The sequence below is a fragment of the Australozyma saopauloensis genome, chromosome 1 (genome assembly GCF_035610405.1).
Source record: "Australozyma saopauloensis chromosome 1, complete sequence".
Taxonomy (NCBI): Eukaryota; Fungi; Ascomycota; class Pichiomycetes; order Serinales; family Metschnikowiaceae; genus Australozyma; species Australozyma saopauloensis.
In genome coordinates this window covers 2,476,606-2,493,021 of record NC_086131.1, presented here as the reverse complement: position 1 = coordinate 2,493,021, position 16,416 = coordinate 2,476,606, and the positions used below count along the sequence as shown (strand labels likewise).

The window sequence follows — 16,416 nt, the reverse complement described above, 5'->3', positions numbered from 1 at the left end:
AGGGACTTGCAGAGGTAATTTTGTCAGAGAGTCGGCGCGGATAGCAAGATGACAGTTAAGTCCTCTTGATGACGGGTTTACAGGGTGTGCGTCTGCGTGAGTGTTGCAAGACAGCCCAATCTGTTTGGGATTGTGTTTGACAAAACAGACTTAGTTTTGAAGGAGATTCCAAACGGTTTTCCGGAAGAAACTAGAGTACACGATGCGGAGTGACTAGATTGGTTAAGACCGCCCTAGAATTGGTGATACAAATATGAGTACCGCTCCAAGAAACAAGGTGGGTGTTAATAGGAGGTAGTTCCGTTTTGGGGCGAAGATGATAAGAGGCGCGGCTACATAAAGAACCGTTGGCTTTTGTTCAGGAATGGTGGAAGCGAAAAAAGAGGGGCAGGCGAAAAGTGATCATCAAATATATTGTTTGTGATCCCGGGACTTTTCGGAATTTTTTTCCGGGAACTACCATCTGTTTTTGAGTTACTGTCATATCACAGAACTTTGCGGTTTGATGTGTCTGTCAACGAATGTTGGTCTGTCACTGCATCTACAGTATCCACTTACTGTCATTTTTCCGCGGTCATCAAGTATGAACAAAGACGATCTGATGTTTTAAATAAAGAAACAAAGTGTAGTGATTAATGAGAATATACATTTGCAGATTCTGTGCATTTCTATGCGAGAAATTAATTATTGTTTTTTGTACGCTGAATCAATGATGAGTTCAATTTTTCGCTCTGGTGGAAAGTTGTCCGAACATTGCAAAATTTAAAAATTTTTAATGATACCATAATCTTGTGACAAATAAAATTGGCAAGATCAATGTAACAGACACTTGTTTGTTTTCTAAAGGAATAGCTTAAATTGATTACCATCGCTTTTCCAGCATAAAGGCTCGAGGGTAGTAAGATAACTCTAAATGACTTAGCTGCCAAAGCTGATCAAACAAAACTCAACAGTGCAGTTTGTCGAATCATATTTTCATCATCAGAACATTCTATTAGAATTATTGAAGGTCCAGTGTTCTATGTACATCCGCTTAGCGGCCCGTTTTGACAACCATCACATCACCATCCTCAACAAAATAGGTCTTTCCGACTCTCAACTGTTTACCGCGACTCTTTAAAGAGGCCTCATCGAGAGGAGCAGCCTCTTCCTTGAGATCCTCCCATTTGTAGACCTGAGCTGATATAAAGCTCTTCTTAAAATCGGTATGAATTGCACCTGCTGCTTCTGGAGCAGTGGATCCATCCTGAACGGTCCACTGGTGAGCTTCTTTGGGCCCGCAGGTATAGAACGAAATAAGGCGAAGAGCATCTCTAATAGAATCAACAATACCAGGAAATGCACTAGGCATATTTCCATTTTCAGCCTTGTAAGCCTGCAAATCGGCCGACTCCAACTCATTGAGACGAGTCTCATATTCCGCAGAGAACAACATCAATTTGTCCTGTGGACAATTCTCTTCGATCCATTCCTTGACCTTATCTAAAAACTCGTTTGTGCCACTCACGTAATCTGGAACAGTGACGTTCAAAAGATAGACTGTAGGCTTGGCTGTAAGTAAATTGAGTTGGTTAATCACATCGATTTCAGTATCCAGCCATTCTACTGATGAGGCCTTTGTCCCACAATAGAGTGTATCAGAGAGTCTCTCAAGAAGTTCCAATTCGAATTCGACAGCTGCCTTGTCAGCAAAAGGTTTTTTCAAAGTCTTGCGAGCAGATTCCTTTGCAGTCTCAATGTAGTCCAAGTCCTTGAGAATGAGTTCATCAGTCACAATGGTGATGTCTCTGACCGGATCAACTGAGTGCTCGATATGGGTGATATCGTCGTTTCTGAAGCCTCTCACGACATGGAAAACACCATCAACCATACGAATATCACTCAAGAATTTATTTCCGAGGCCTTGTCCCGTGGAAGCGTTTCTGGTCAAACCGGCAATATCATACACTGTAAGTGAGGTAGGAACCTTTTTTATAGACTGGAATAGTTTCTGGTAGTGATTGAGCTTTTCACTTTCAACCACAACGAAAGACTTCTCTGCTTCGATGGTAGCGAAAGGGTAGTTAGCGGGGTTTCCTAACGTGGATTTCGTGATAGCTTGAAAGAACGTGCTTTTGCCTACATTTGCTAGACCAACAACACCCAGAGACAAGTTATTACTTGCACGGCCCAAATGCTTTGTCTTTTTCGCGACCTCTTTTTTTGCGAAGGCTTTACAAGACGTTGAAAAAGTTCGTAGAAGCATTGTGTTGTAGGTAATTAGCACCGCATGGAACGTGACGTAGACATAGAGAATTTGGGAGACATGAGAGATGATAATTTTTTTCTTTTAAATTGAAAACTATGGTCTTCACGTTTTGACAAAGATTTCTGTTGAATTTCGAGATGTACCAAGCATCTCCAGTTTTGTACGACAGAATAGAACTAGTCTAGTACTCAACAGATCTAAGCTTTATTAGACACATTCAAAATTTTTCCGCTGCCTTGAATAATTAGCCGTTTATTTTTCTAAAAGTTCCATTTTGAAAAGCCCAACACTGCATTATAGAGTTAACGTGCAAGTTGATGTGCAAGCTATAGGTGACATAAGCGCATTAGCAGGTGCCATTTTCCACCAGACTCTTTCCCAAAAAAAATATCCCAGGAACCTAGAAGTGACGGTTAATATATGATTTCATCCAATCGTTCTTTTTCCCAACTCAGTTCTATTGTATTTCCATCTCGCACTTATCGCACCTCATTTCGTTTAAGCCTACACCACAGACCTAATCACTAATACCAGAGCCTAATGTCTCTGTCAAAAGAAAAAAGACATCGGAAACGTGTTCCGGTATCATGTCTTAACTGCAAAAAAAGAAAGGTTAAGTGTGATAAGCTGCGGCCCTGCTCCGGATGTGTCAAGAACAATGTGGGCCATTTGTGTGTCTATGTAGAGCCAGTCTGGGCCGAAAATCTGGCTAAAATTGCATCTGAGGTCCCTGTAAATGCACAGGAGACAGCAGTCGACAAACCGCTGTCGCTGGACATGGAAACTACTATCGCTAAACAGGCAAATGAGTTGAAATGTCTACGAGCACAGTTAGCCCACTTCAGGTCTCAGCCTCAATCGCAACCCGATATTCAGGCTGTAGCCTCTGTTGATGAACAACGGAGGAATTTATCAGCTTCCAATGGTACTTTGGATTCCCAAGCGATGGTAATTGTTTCTACTCAACTGCAGCTTGGACAAACCCTAGAAAAGAACCACACTGCAATGTCTGTCTTGGGCAAAATAAACCCTACAAGAAAGCACTCTAATGTTCCAGTGCTCGTGGTAGACGACATTTTTGAAATGAAAAATTTCGGCGTTTCTGGACAAGGCGACAAGAAAAAACCCACCCCTTCACCACTTGAACTTTACTCATGGCTCAATATCATTAGACTTGATCCGCAACTCACAGCACTTTGGTATAAAATCACTAACTTGCAAAAATCTTATCACATGTACAAACAAAGCTTGCGAAAACAAGGCACAGATAACACCCTATCTGCTACGGCAAACGATGATGCATCAAACTGCAGTCATCAAACTTGCCCAGTAGTCGCATGCGAGTTTAATACGATGCTAGAAGAATCTAATATTTCAATTCCTAGAGAATCGTCTAGTTCAGTCTCACCGCCTAGTTCGGACTCAACAAGCAGACTACGGCTCGAAGATGAAGATGCTGTTGACATGCTAACCCTGCTACAAAAGTTGTGGTCAAAAGTAAAGACAAAAATTACACCTCTGCAGCCTTTGAACTATACTCAACTTAGTTTTTTAGTACAGTTTTACTTCGACAGGCTCGATAGTGGAGCGCACAAGCAAATCTTGCTGAATAGCGAAATTGACTCCAAATATCTTCTCAGATCTTTTGAAACGCAAATAATGAGCTTGTTCGAGTGTTCAGGTGATGATATCAGACTTAATGTGGGAGTGTTCGCATCTGAAATGTCAGATGATGATATGATGAAAACACTTAGAATGAAGGCAATTTACATGTCTATGTTGAGAATTATCGTGGAAGAAGCTGTTACAAGCTTGCGTTCTCAGTGTCTAGTTTCAAGTGATGCTATCAATTTGCTTTCTACAATCTTCCCATCCGACTTTTTCTCTTCACCTCAGGAAAATTCCATTGTCACAGCACTTTCAGACATCGTAGAGCTTCTTCGACGTGTCAGTGAGGCGAGAGTCTGCAAGAAGGAGCTCAATAGTCTGTTGTCTTATGTCGCCTTACTAGTTGCCACCTTGAACTGTTTATTGCAGCACTACAACAAGAATGATTTGCAATTGGAGATTTTCGAATCATTTACTCATGTGTTTGAAATTCTCATCAATAATATTGTTTCAGATGATAAATTGCAGTTGTGGTGTGATCCTACCCAGATAGTATTTGAAGCCGAGGATGACGACAAAAGCAAAATACTTGAATTAAGAGTGTTGTTTTGTCAACTATGGAGTGACATAGTGAGACTTATTAACCATGCAGTGATGAACTTTATACCTGTTTTGAAACATTCTAAGCGTTTGGAAAAACAAGTCTACACTGTTCTAGAGATTATCGTTCTGGCAGAACGAGAGAACACACATGCAAGGTTTTTGAGCTCAATCATGAGCGAGAACTCAAGAAACATTGTGAATACTTTGAAAGTTGGCTACTTGATTAGTCGAACCCTGTTTACCTTGCTTAATGGAGTTTATGGTAATCCCGCCATGAGTCAGGTCACGATCTCCAAAGTATTCACTTTAGTGTCTGAAATTTCGATAAAAGGCGACGATATCTCGCTCACGATGCTTCCTCTTATCAAGTACTTTGAAATAAGATTGATGCTTCATTACTTGGAATTGTTTCTCATTACCATTACTACTCATCAGGCGGAAGAATTGGGTGATTCAAACTTGGTGACCAAAATCATCCCTGAACTCTTTTCGAAATGTCTTGATATTAATAAATTCTTGCAGGGAAGTTGTGTTCAATTCACCAAGACTGCCAATTCTCTTTGCGTGTTAGCAATGATAGCAGAAGCTCTCGGTCGCATGTCACATCTAATAGCTGGTCTATTAATTCGATTCCGTACCGAGACTCAAACGAACAAGGGATGTCCGGTCACTCATTCGGATACCAAAGACGTTCTAGTTTATGGCCCTAAACTTAGTGCCCAGTCTCGCTTTACAATTCCTGTCGAGACCAAAAACAATATCATTGGAGAGACGGATAAAACCATGTATCTACTTGAAACCAACGCTCCAATCGACTGTGTTTTGAAGAAAACAAAGATATGGAAATTCTACTCGACTTTCATCAGAAATTCTCACAAGATGAACTCAGAGTCATATGCTAAGTTACACGCCGAGGCATTCAAGTCTGGAAAATTACTAAGCGTTTGTCCAGTGATGCCCAGCTCAAAATACCCTGTTTCGGCTACAAGAACAGAAGTGAGCGGGTGCCCTGTTGCCCATGGCGAGATGCTCGGAGGGTTGGACTCGAGAAGTTCGCGGGCTACAACACCGTCTTTGAGCAACATTCTTCGGCCAAACCAGCCAGGGATCACAAAAGGCTCGTTTTGCCCTGTAACTCACGCAGATTCAAATTCCATTCAAACAAGCATGTCCTCTAGAACCAACCTGACTCCCGGCAGCGGTCCAATGGATCATCGCACAAAAATCCGGAAACTTTCTTCTAGATCTTCTTTTGCCTTCGAGACGGAAACGCCTTCGAATGAAACAAGTCTTGCTTCAGAGGATCGCGCTGCTAGCAACCCTAAAGCACAACAACAAAGACTTGAAAATGTACTTAACTCTGAAATGGTATTCCCCAATACCAGTCCCCGCTTCACACCTCCCTTGTTCCCATACGCTTCTGCGAGCCTCGCACAATCTCAGTCTATTGGCATGCCAATGTCTCCAAGCTCAATGACGCCGAAGCAGGAACTGCAAGCGGACATAATAGACTGGGATAGCTTGCCTAATTTTAATTTTGACTTCATGAGTGACGAGAGTCTCATGCTGCAAGTCAATAGTGGTGACATCAACAGTCTCTTATCGGAGGGTGTCTTTCTTTAATGATAATTCTAATAGATGTATGAAAGGCCTTTTGTCCAAACTTATTTTTCTGCAAGCACACTACAAATGCTTCAAAGAATTAATTAATTCCTGAAAATTAAAATTACCTGTTCAAGTCCGATGTTGCTCGTATAATCACCATCATTATCTCCCCAGATCTACATGTGCAGTTTGCCATACAAACGAACCAGATTCAGCTACGACATGTTTTCTAGAGCCGTACGACCCGTACTAGCGACGAGGAGAACGTTGGCTACAGCAGCGGGTCCCAAAAAAAGCCGTGTTTGGCCAAAAGTCCTCGCAGGATTCGGCCTTCTTGGTGGAACATTGTATTACACCAATGATAATTTCCACGATGCTACGAGACACGCGTTCATTACCGCAGAGAGAATTTCTGTTGTGACAGTCGCAACAGCTCGTTGTTTTAAAATATATAAGGATGTCTTGGGAACTGATTTCCAGGATGAAGAAATAAGGAGAAACGCAATGTCACAGGCGCATCTGAAGGCAGCAAAGATCACTTTGAAGGCTTTGGAGACCAACAGAGGTATCTATATCAAATTGGGCCAGCATATCTCGGCACTCACTTACATTTTACCTCCTGAGTGGACTGAAACAATGAAACCTCTTCAAGATCAATGCCCAAGATCGTCCAAGGATGAGATCGAAGACATGTTTCGCAAGGACATGGGAGTTGAATTAGATGAATACTTCAGTGATTTTGACTGGAACCCCGTTGGTGTTGCATCCTTGGCTCAGGTTCATATTGCCGAAGTCCGTGGCTCAGGAGAAAAGGTGGCCGTGAAATTGCAACACCCGCTGCTCGCCGAATTTGTGCCATTGGACATCTATCTCATTCAAACCGTCTACGAACTCATTACAAAAGTCTTCCCTGAATATCCCATGACTTGGCTCAGTGATGAGTTGCGAAGTTCTATCTTTGTCGAGTTGGATTTTGTGAACGAGGCCGAAAATGCAATGAAAACCACTGCCGAGTTCGCCAATATGTACGAATTAACTTCTTTGAGGGTTCCTCAAATTATTTACAGCGAAAAACGGATCTTGGTGATGGAGTATGTTGCCGGAAAGAGGCTTGATGACCTCGAGTTCATGAAAAACAATAATATCAGTCCAGCAGAAGTTTCATCCTGTCTTTCTCATATCTTTAACAACATGATTTTCACACCAAATGTCGGACTCCATTGTGACCCTCATTTGGGTAACTTGGCTATTAGGGTCGTTGAGCCATCAGAGAACAAGAGCGGGCACAATTTTGAGATCGTTCTCTATGATCATGGGTTGTACAGATACATCCCCTTACAAATGAAGCGTGACTACTCCCATTTTTGGCTAGCAATTTTAGACAACGACGTCCCTAAAATGAAAGAGTATGCTCAAAAATTTGCCGGAATCGAAGGTGACCAAAAATTCCGTGTATTCATTGCAGCAATCACGGGAAGAGATCCGTCTACTGCACTCAACTACGATATTACTAAGACCAGAGACGAAACAGAGATTGAAGCGATTCAACTGCTGTTGTACACCGAAAGCGGTGTTTTAGAAAGTCTCATGGATATACTCGCCAATATGCCGCGCATCGTTTTGCTCATCTTGAAAACCAACGACTTAACAAGAAACTTGGACGAAGGTTTAGGAAACTCGCTTGGACCCGAGCGTACCTTTCTTATCATGGCCAACTATTGTGCCAGGGATGTCTACGAAGAGTCACTTGAACTAAACAGTAAACTTTACCGTCGTTACACCTGGTCATGGTTTGCCAGCAATGTGAGCAGCTGGTTTGCCTACAGAAAAAGAGTGAGTTCCTTGTTCTTCTACGATCTAGCTTTGTTCTTCCGCAACTTGAGAGGTTCATTCTCCTAAAAGTGTCCCATTACTTATACATAGATTTAAACATATTCAATTATTCTTCCTGATTTTATCCAACAAATCGTTAATTCTTGGGCCCATAACAGGCTGGCCTCTTCTGGTTCGTTGAGTGAGCTTGTCCTTCTTCTTTTCTCTGACTCTTCTGCTTTCTTCAATCATAGAGCGTTTCTCTCTAACACGATCGAGCTGCTCTTGTCTTTGTTGTTCTTTTCTTTCTCTGGCAAGCTTAGCACGCTCTGCGAAATTCATGGGCTTCCGTCTTTCCTGCTCCTTGGCCATTTGCTTCTCTGTGCTTTGACTAGGTAGTGGCGCTCCTCTCTTAGCGGTGCTTCCCGACGTCTCATTCTCTTCATCCGAGGCTTCATCCTCCAATTGTGAATCATTATCTTCGCTCAATTGTTGCGAGCTCTCTGTATTTTCTTGAACGCCGTCTTCATGGTTTAGGTCTTTGGGATTTTCTGGTACACCCTCTTTCTCCAACAATTTGAAGTAGTTCTTTCTCAAACGAGCTCTGTGGACCAAGGACTTTTTGATCTCCTGGTTTTTGAACTCACGGAGATCTTTATGGCGGTGCTTGCCCTGAAAGGGCTTCCTTCTGTCGTGCGATCGATTCATGATGGAGATGAGAAGTACACAGGCTTGAGATGAGACAAGTGAAGGTGTAGAAACTCACCGTACGCCAACAGAACAAATTATTGTCAAGAGTTTTTTAAAATTTGTATCCTTTTGTATCTTGATAAATTTGGAATGGACGAAATTTTCAAAGTTTGTATTTTCTCAATCTTGAATTTTGAACTGCTGAAGCTTTGACTTGGAGCCCCCCTATAATCTCATAAAGTGACAAGATAAGAATTGTTCGTATTCAGCAATATTTCATTAAATGATTTGAAACACACCGAATTGTGAATCGAAGATAAGTTTTGCTTGCATTATTGATGAGATCTACCAATTGCAGGGGTTGAAGTTCTGGGAGCATGCCAATTGATTTTTGTTGAAATGGGAAGTCCAAGAAAACGAACAGCCCCAATTCTTATCTTTTCGGATTGTCTCACGGAATTCTTTTTCGTTGAGGCTTCATGGATTAATCGCGTTGTAGACAATGAAACTACCTAAAGATTGTACGGACACAGTTCCACCCCAGTGATGGTGAGAAAAACCAAACAAACAAATTTCGTAAATCGGAAATATTCGTTCCCAAATGAAGAACAATTTCTCACTATAAAACCTACTTCAAATGTATCTTACTAAAGAACGAAGACCATAGCCTGTGTACTGGCCGATTGTCTTCCACAGAGATTAATATACGAGCCTTGTTTAACCCCTGGGTGAATACAGTAAGTTCGTTTTTGACTCTTCACTATACATATAAAAGAGTATCGTTTTCTTTATTGAATCAAATTCCCTGACCACTTATAAAAACCCAATCATCAAACCTCGACTATACCTCATAGCAAACAGCCAGAAATAAGTATGTATAGTAAGATCTGCACAACGAGCCTCTATCAAAGAGACGGCTATGGCTCTCCTGCAGGCACAACACTACATACCGGAAACCGGCACACAGCTTATCAGTAGAGATCAACCTTTCTCGATTACTTGGTCGTGGTTTTTCCGGAACACGTACCACTGTTTTTCCTCACTTAAATGAACACCAAAGAACCCTTTTTCGTAGATGACGTGACCAAAAAAACCCGCTTGGCCTGTACTCCGGCCAACCTCAAGATCCCACTCTCTAACGATACCCAATTAACAAAGTTCGAGGTTTTGCCTCGTGCTCAACTTCCAACACGTAGACCCTCCATGGAACCATACTATCAACTGCGTCCTTCCACCGTTCTGTCCTCGCTGTCGTCATATGCTCAACTTTCTGATATTTTCGATTACCACTATTTGCCGCTGAGCGAGTTCGTTGCTGGATTATCCGACGAAAACGCCATCATGTCTGATTCAGATACCGAACCGGAGGATGACGAGGAGTTTGAGAAGACACAGATGGAACGAGTTCGCTTCCGGAGGTTTACCGCCGAGTCCGTGACTCGCGATGCAGATAATGAGGACAAGCTCCACTTCATGACCTTTAAGCATAACTCCCGCAACGCAGGCGTTCCTGCTAAGGTTGATCATTCCATTATTTCCGACCATTTTTGCGAGGTGGAACAGAGCTCCAGAATAGATGTCATGGCGGTTCCTCGCCATGTCCCAATCGCTGCTCCAAGGTTTGTTTCTAAGTCGGTTGAACCACTTGACACTCCGTCTTCCGTGCAACTTGTGGAATACTTGGCCAAGTGCTCGAATCCATTGAGCTCGGAGCGCGATGCTCGAATGGAAGCAACTTTGGCCCCCTCGGGTGTAAGCAAAACCATTCATTCGAAGGCCAACGATACTTATGAAGGCGTTTCACGGCAACAGTTCTTCATGGATGATAGCAAAAATGTATCGGATTTCCTTATATAATTCACTTCACTTCTATATTTATGTATTGATTAAAATAACTTGATAGCAAGGAAATGCTCAAATGACCTTAAATGAGACACTAATGTCCTGGGAATACTCTTGTGAGAGCTTCGTAGGCAATGACTGAAATGGCTGGCACCAAAATGTTGTCGTTCATGGAGGCAGTGCCTTCAACGACACCTGCAATGACGGAGACGATGAAGATGTTCTCCCAGTTGCTGACACGACTAGCCTCCGGTAAAACGTACTTGTCAACAGCGAAAAAGTAGGCAAATGTGGCCACAATGTATGCGAGAGTACCCTCAAAAGTTTTCACTTCGCCCTTCCATTTGATGTTTCCAAACTTCTTACCAATAATTGAGGCGGCAGAGTCTCCCAAACCTAAAGTGGCGAGGCCAATATACGATCTGATCGAAACAGGATCGTTAACAGCAGCTCCGTATGCAAGTGGAATACCTGCTCCTACCAAAAGATAAATGTAAGACACATTCAAAGGACCAGAGATATCCTTTTCGTCCTGGAAGACCTTAAGTTGAGAATGAAGGATTTTACCAAATACAGTAAGTTGAGTGCATCTGAGAAACTCAAAGACCACAAAGACAATCACTGAGCCCAATACTGCGAGGGTTGTAAACTCTGGGTCCTCCACGATTGGGTACGTCAAGGTGGCTACCAATAAGAAGTGCCAAACCTTTCTTCTTACATTCAAAGAGAGAATGTTGGCCTTAGCTAAAAGGAACATAACAGGAATAGCACCTGCAAAGGTAGCTACCCAAGTTGTGAGAAGTTTGGTTCTAGTGGGAGACGAAGTGACGTATTCATACAACCAATGGAGTACCTCTTTCTTCTCAATGAACAAATTGAATTGATAGTTAGTTGCGTAATAGAATCCACCACAGAAGGCAACAATGATCAAGTAGGAGAGGAGGGAGGGAAGAATTCCGGAGCCAAGCCACTTGTACAACTCGTAGAGGGGATATGCGAGAGCACAAGACATAATGAGGGAAAGGATCAAGATACGGAAGATGTAAAGAGAAGTGGTACCTGCTGTAAGAGGAAGCGTTTCCAAGTGAACAAGGAAGTTGACACAGACCATTGCGATAAAGTGGATTTCGGTGTTGCTCAAGGTGGTGGTGACTACGACGTTTCCATCCTTATCGAGCTTATGAGCCTCATTCCAGGCTCCAAGAGAGAAATCGACCGAGTAGTACACCCAGATCACCTTCATGAATTGGAAGAGCTCCAAGGTAGCATCGTCGTTGTACATATAGTAGAAGACAAAAGACGACACCACTTTGGCAATAGGATGGAGAGACTTGATGGCGAAATTGCTCAATGCCAAATTTGCCTGGAAAAACGAATCCTTGTGGTCTGCCATCAACACAATCAACAGAATAGGGACGAAGAAGCTGAACACAGTGTTAAACTCAGGCAACTTTGGATACAAGTACTTCTCGGGCTGCAACTCATGCTTTTTCTTCTGAGAACGGTGCGACAAAAACATGGCCAACACACCACCCAAAATATTAAACAACGTGGAGTACATCACTTCGTCGAGATTGTTCCTTGTGAAGTGAAGATAGAAGATTTGACATATATACAAACAAACCAACACTTGCACACCCTTCGACAACGTCATGTGATCATTGAGAAAATCCTGAAGCTGGTAGAGCATCTTGAACGGTAACTTGGTGTCCTCGGGAATCTCCTCCAAGTTGTTTCTGCCAGTGGGAGTGATTTCGCCCACAGTAGCGGGAGTTTCGGCGAGAAAGTCGGCAGAGCCTTCTTGGAAGACCAGGGCGGTGGTTCTGGCCGCGGCCGATTTGGGCGTGGAAGCCGCCGTCTTTCTCTTGGCCATTGTGTGGAAGAAGTTGGTGTTGGTGGATGGATCTTGGTACCTAATTTCGGTGCAGGTGTGGGGAGCGTCGAAGATTAGTGAGTGTGTACGTGGTTTCGACTGTCGTCCAAGAAATAGTGCGGCTGAAATAGAAAAATTATGGAATTTAAGAAAATTAAGTCGATTTTGTTGTCTTGGATTTCAGTGGTGACAGCAAGAAGTTAAAGATTGGGAGGTTTAGTACGAGTCGTCATAGTAGAGCTTGATTTACTAGATGGAGAGTATGAATTTGATTGAAAATCTGGAATTGGATCTGATTTTGCTTCGGATAATGCTACAGACACTTCAAACTTTTTAATTTGTGCCAGGAAGATCACAATTGTAACCAGTGCTAATACTGGCTTACTCGCTCAATGGAATGCGCGAACCAAAAGACTGATGTGACCTCTGAGTTCTCAATCACTATGGAGTTTGGATAATTTGAGATCACAGCGAGACTCATGAGGTAAACAAGCCGCTTCTTGCCTTTCTTTCAACGAATTAAAAACCAATTTAACTATTTTGGAATTGAATTATGAGTTTATGCTATTGCCTGTAAATTATATCAGTCTGCGATGACTGCCTTCTTCTTTTTCTTCTTGGTCTTCTCCTTGCTAGCGACCAGCACAGGCTCCACGTTCACAAGAGGCTCGGCAGATGTCTCTCTTGTTGCTTCCTGTGAAGGCTCTTTCGACTTAGCGGCAGTGTCAGGCACTATTTCCGATGGGTTCGCATCAATCTCAGGAAGTACAACTTTTTTAGACTTTTTGGCCGACCCTGTGCCCAGAGAAGCCTCAGATTTCTTCTTCTTAGTCTTGCTTGCTTTCTTGGCTTTCTTTTCAAGATTCTGACGCATTGCCGTCAAGTCAATGTCATACTCATAATCCTTCTCCACCACTGTATCTTCTGGGGCATTAAGGTCAAGATTTTCGAGCCCAAAAGAATCGATTATGAGATTGCTTTTCTTTTTCTTTTTCTTCTCTTCAACGGGCTCAGGCTGTGGAGAGCCTGAAGTTTCTCCAAGAGTTTCTTCCAGAAGGATGACGACCTTTTCTTTCTTAACCTTCTTCGTCTTCGAGCTACTTTTAGTTGGGACAGGTGTTAGATACGAGAAAGATCCAATGTCCGAAGGAGACATTGACTCGGCTCTAGAGGACTCGTCATCCAAATTGAGAAGCTTTTGCTTCGATTTTCCGCTTTTCTTCTTCGATGATCCGGATATGTAGTATGGATCATCCTTCAATCTCTCTGAACGTTCTCGTTGAGCGGCGATATCTGGGGTGTTGCCACGACTTTCATCGTCCTCCTCTTGCTCGGTTGAACTTTCGTCTTCACTGACGTTTGGACTAGTTTCGAAACAAAAGTTAGGAACAGGCTCGATTTGTAGATCTAAATCAATATCATCTGGTAATGCTATGTGACTTTGAGCAGTGACAGAAATAGGATTTAATTGATAACTCTGGAAAAAAGAGGGTAATACCTCCGAAAGAATGGCAGGAAGATGTCTTGGCGCCTGGTCCGAAGGCTCTGTAAGTTCTTTTGAATTTTGTTCTTCGTCGGTCTGATCGACGTCCTCACAAGTACTTGTAATATCATCGTCCGAACTGTCATCACTGTCATCACTGTCATCACTGTCATCATTCTCGCCACTGTCATCAGCACTTTCACTCCCAGCTTCATCTTCGCTGTTTTGGTCCGCACCTTCGCTAGACGCTGACAGAAATTTATCAGTGTAATATAGCAATTCCTCAGTCTGGATTTTATCAATTCCATCCCCTAAATCAAGAGCGTCTAGGCACAACTTGAGGTATTCTAACCACGAAAGACAACGCTCTTGAACTTCAAAACTCGAATCTTGCTGCCAGTGCTCTAAATAGGATATGAGCTTCGTCAAAAAATATCCAATTTCGCAAACCTTCTCGAATGGAATTTTGTCATCTTTTGTGTACATCGTTTTGTAGTCTGCCAAGATGCCACTCAACAATTTTATGAGAGCGTCAATAACGATTGTTATCACTCTCGGTTCACGCAAATGAATTAACTTAATTGACACTAAAAAGTGCGTGCCGAGATTCAAATGTTTGTCCACATATACGTTGACAATATTGTTAAAAATGCTCACTTTTTGACCTAAAGCGATAGCGACATCTTGATCTTCTTCTCCATCATTGTCAGTCACGCCAAAATCATGAACATATTCTCCCATAATCCAATATATATCCCTCATTAAGAGTGGGCATGCTTCTAACGGCATTGGCTTGCTGGCATACTCGATAACAACTTTATTTATCACGAAAGGTCTGATTGAAGGGACTCTGGTAGTGACTGACTGAAATTCGCGTCCGATCATGATGGCGATGGTATTCAGGATCCGGCGAGGAAGTGCGGGCGCGCTGGATTTGGTAAATTTGTTCGTATCAGTTAAAAGTGTAAGATTGACGAGCTCTTTCAAGGCAGTGATGTACCATTTGAAGTTCGGTATGTTTGCGTAGTTATCAGCGGAAGCAATTTGGAGTATTTTTTTCGTTATGTCTAGTTTCAAGCCATCTTCAATTATTCCATTAGAGGTATCAGGCACCAATTGGAGGAGTAAGGTCTTGACAAGCAGGGCCATGTTGTCCTCGGTTGCTAGGTAGTGACAAATTTCAAGTGCTTTGCGTTTGATGATCATATCGCCATCGGTAAGACATTGCATGATAATACTGGAGACGTCTGCGTTTTTGTGAATAAATGCAGGGAATATTTCTAAGATCTTGATCAAAGCGAGGAGACCGACAAATTTCAAGTTGGAATCTCTGGTGTCAAAAAACTTCATAAGATGATCAATGCAAAGTTTGGCCACATCCTTGTCCTTAGAAGAGCCACCTGAGATCATTCCACCATTTACAATGCAATTAATACACTCATAGACAAGAGATGTAGCTTCAGTCTTGCCCAAAAGTCCTAGTATAGAAGGCAAGGTGCGCTTCTTCATCCGAGGCTCGATTCGCAGCAAGCTCAGGAAAAGCTTGAGGATACGGATGATAAGCCAGTTGTTAGATGTATCCTCTAAGATGGCAAAGAACTTGGGAAGGTAAGACACAAAGATGTTGGGGTTCTTTTTAGAAATCTCGCATATGATTGTAATGGTCGCGCTCACCACGGCCACATCCGTATCGTCTAGCTTCTCGATTACACGAGGCAACGTAGAGCGTAGACTCTCGGGGTATTGGAGAAACACCTTGAAAAGCGCAAGCACCGCCTTCTTACGAATGTAAGGTTTGGAATGTGACAACTTCATCGTGACATCGTCGAGAATGTCTTTGGCAAGCGCGGGCGAGACTATGGTTGCAATGCCACTGAGCGCTAAGCCCACCTCTACATGATTATGTGAGTTCAAATCCTTCTTGAACTGGTTGGTGGCCAAGATCAAAAGCTCCGGCTCACTCTTTAACGACTGGATCGCAGCGAGGTAGCCAATTCTCTTCTGTTGGAACTTGGAGGATGACATTACCTCTAGAATATGAAAGTTACACCAACTCATGTCGAAACCATACATCTCCAAATACGTGAGCTTGAGAATTGCGGTCGCCTTGACTTCGAGGTCTGTGGTGTTGAGTTCGTCTCGACATTCGTTCACTGCGTCGTTCAAAAACTCCAGTAGGCTTTCTGGGGATTCTTTAGAATGGGCTCGAATCCCCTTGATGAGATCGCTCAACGACTTCTCCATGGAGATTCCGAATGGTTTGAGTCGCGCCAACACCACCGAACTCTGGATCGGGAAGGACGACATGGCTGTGGTGTGAGATGGTGGTGGTGATTAGTGGTAGAGTAGCTAATCTAGGTAGGTAAATACGGTGTGGTGGAGACCAGTGCAAATAAATGAATGAAATACGAGGAAATGATTCAATGGAACTTTTACTTTTGAATTTTTTTCCTGATTAATATGAGTGTGACTCTTTTCTTTTCTTTTATTTTGTATAACTTGTACTGTTTGGTTTGATGATAGAGCCTTACTTGGTAGTACTCTTGAGTTGCTTGATAACATGCAATTGCTTCTGATGTAGCATAGATGTTTTGCCAAGAGATAGAATTTAAACCAGATTCATTCAACTCGAAATGTTTTTGATGTAAAAAT

At 42.6% G+C, this 16,416-nt stretch overlaps 7 protein-coding genes across 7 annotated transcripts; 3 read left to right on the top strand and 4 right to left on the bottom strand.

Moving 5' to 3' along the window:
* Positions 1 to 1,033: 1,033 nt before the first annotated feature.
* On the bottom strand, positions 1,034 to 2,245 carry PUMCH_001080 (uncharacterized protein; the record flags this gene model as incomplete). Its single annotated transcript, XM_063020149.1, has 1 exon — positions 1,034 to 2,245. The coding sequence occupies one exon, from the start codon at positions 2,243 to 2,245 to the stop codon at positions 1,034 to 1,036; it is 1,212 nt and encodes a 403-aa protein (XP_062876219.1).
* Positions 2,246 to 2,788: 543 nt separating this feature from the next.
* Positions 2,789 to 6,082, top strand: PUMCH_001079 (uncharacterized protein; the record flags this gene model as incomplete). Its single annotated transcript, XM_063020148.1, has 1 exon — positions 2,789 to 6,082. The coding sequence occupies one exon, from the start codon at positions 2,789 to 2,791 to the stop codon at positions 6,080 to 6,082; it is 3,294 nt and encodes a 1,097-aa protein (XP_062876218.1).
* A 162-nt stretch (positions 6,083 to 6,244) lies between these two features.
* On the top strand, positions 6,245 to 7,963 carry PUMCH_001078 (uncharacterized protein; the record flags this gene model as incomplete). Its single annotated transcript, XM_063020147.1, has 1 exon — positions 6,245 to 7,963. One exon carries the CDS (start codon positions 6,245 to 6,247, stop codon positions 7,961 to 7,963), a length of 1,719 nt encoding a protein of 572 aa, XP_062876217.1.
* Positions 7,964 to 7,999: 36 nt separating this feature from the next.
* PUMCH_001077 (uncharacterized protein) lies at positions 8,000 to 8,584 on the bottom strand (the record flags this gene model as incomplete). The annotated part of the gene is made up of 1 exon (XM_063020146.1): positions 8,000 to 8,584. One exon carries the CDS (start codon positions 8,582 to 8,584, stop codon positions 8,000 to 8,002), a length of 585 nt encoding a protein of 194 aa, XP_062876216.1.
* Positions 8,585 to 9,769: 1,185 nt separating this feature from the next.
* Positions 9,770 to 10,423, top strand: PUMCH_001076 (uncharacterized protein; the record flags this gene model as incomplete). The annotated part of the gene is made up of 1 exon (XM_063020145.1): positions 9,770 to 10,423. The coding sequence occupies one exon, from the start codon at positions 9,770 to 9,772 to the stop codon at positions 10,421 to 10,423; it is 654 nt and encodes a 217-aa protein (XP_062876215.1).
* A 79-nt stretch (positions 10,424 to 10,502) lies between these two features.
* PUMCH_001075 (uncharacterized protein) lies at positions 10,503 to 12,281 on the bottom strand (the record flags this gene model as incomplete). The annotated part of the gene is made up of 1 exon (XM_063020144.1): positions 10,503 to 12,281. The coding sequence occupies one exon, from the start codon at positions 12,279 to 12,281 to the stop codon at positions 10,503 to 10,505; it is 1,779 nt and encodes a 592-aa protein (XP_062876214.1).
* A 583-nt stretch (positions 12,282 to 12,864) lies between these two features.
* PUMCH_001074 (uncharacterized protein) lies at positions 12,865 to 16,071 on the bottom strand (the record flags this gene model as incomplete). The annotated part of the gene is made up of 1 exon (XM_063020143.1): positions 12,865 to 16,071. One exon carries the CDS (start codon positions 16,069 to 16,071, stop codon positions 12,865 to 12,867), a length of 3,207 nt encoding a protein of 1,068 aa, XP_062876213.1.
* Between the last annotated feature and the right edge of the window lie 345 nt (positions 16,072 to 16,416).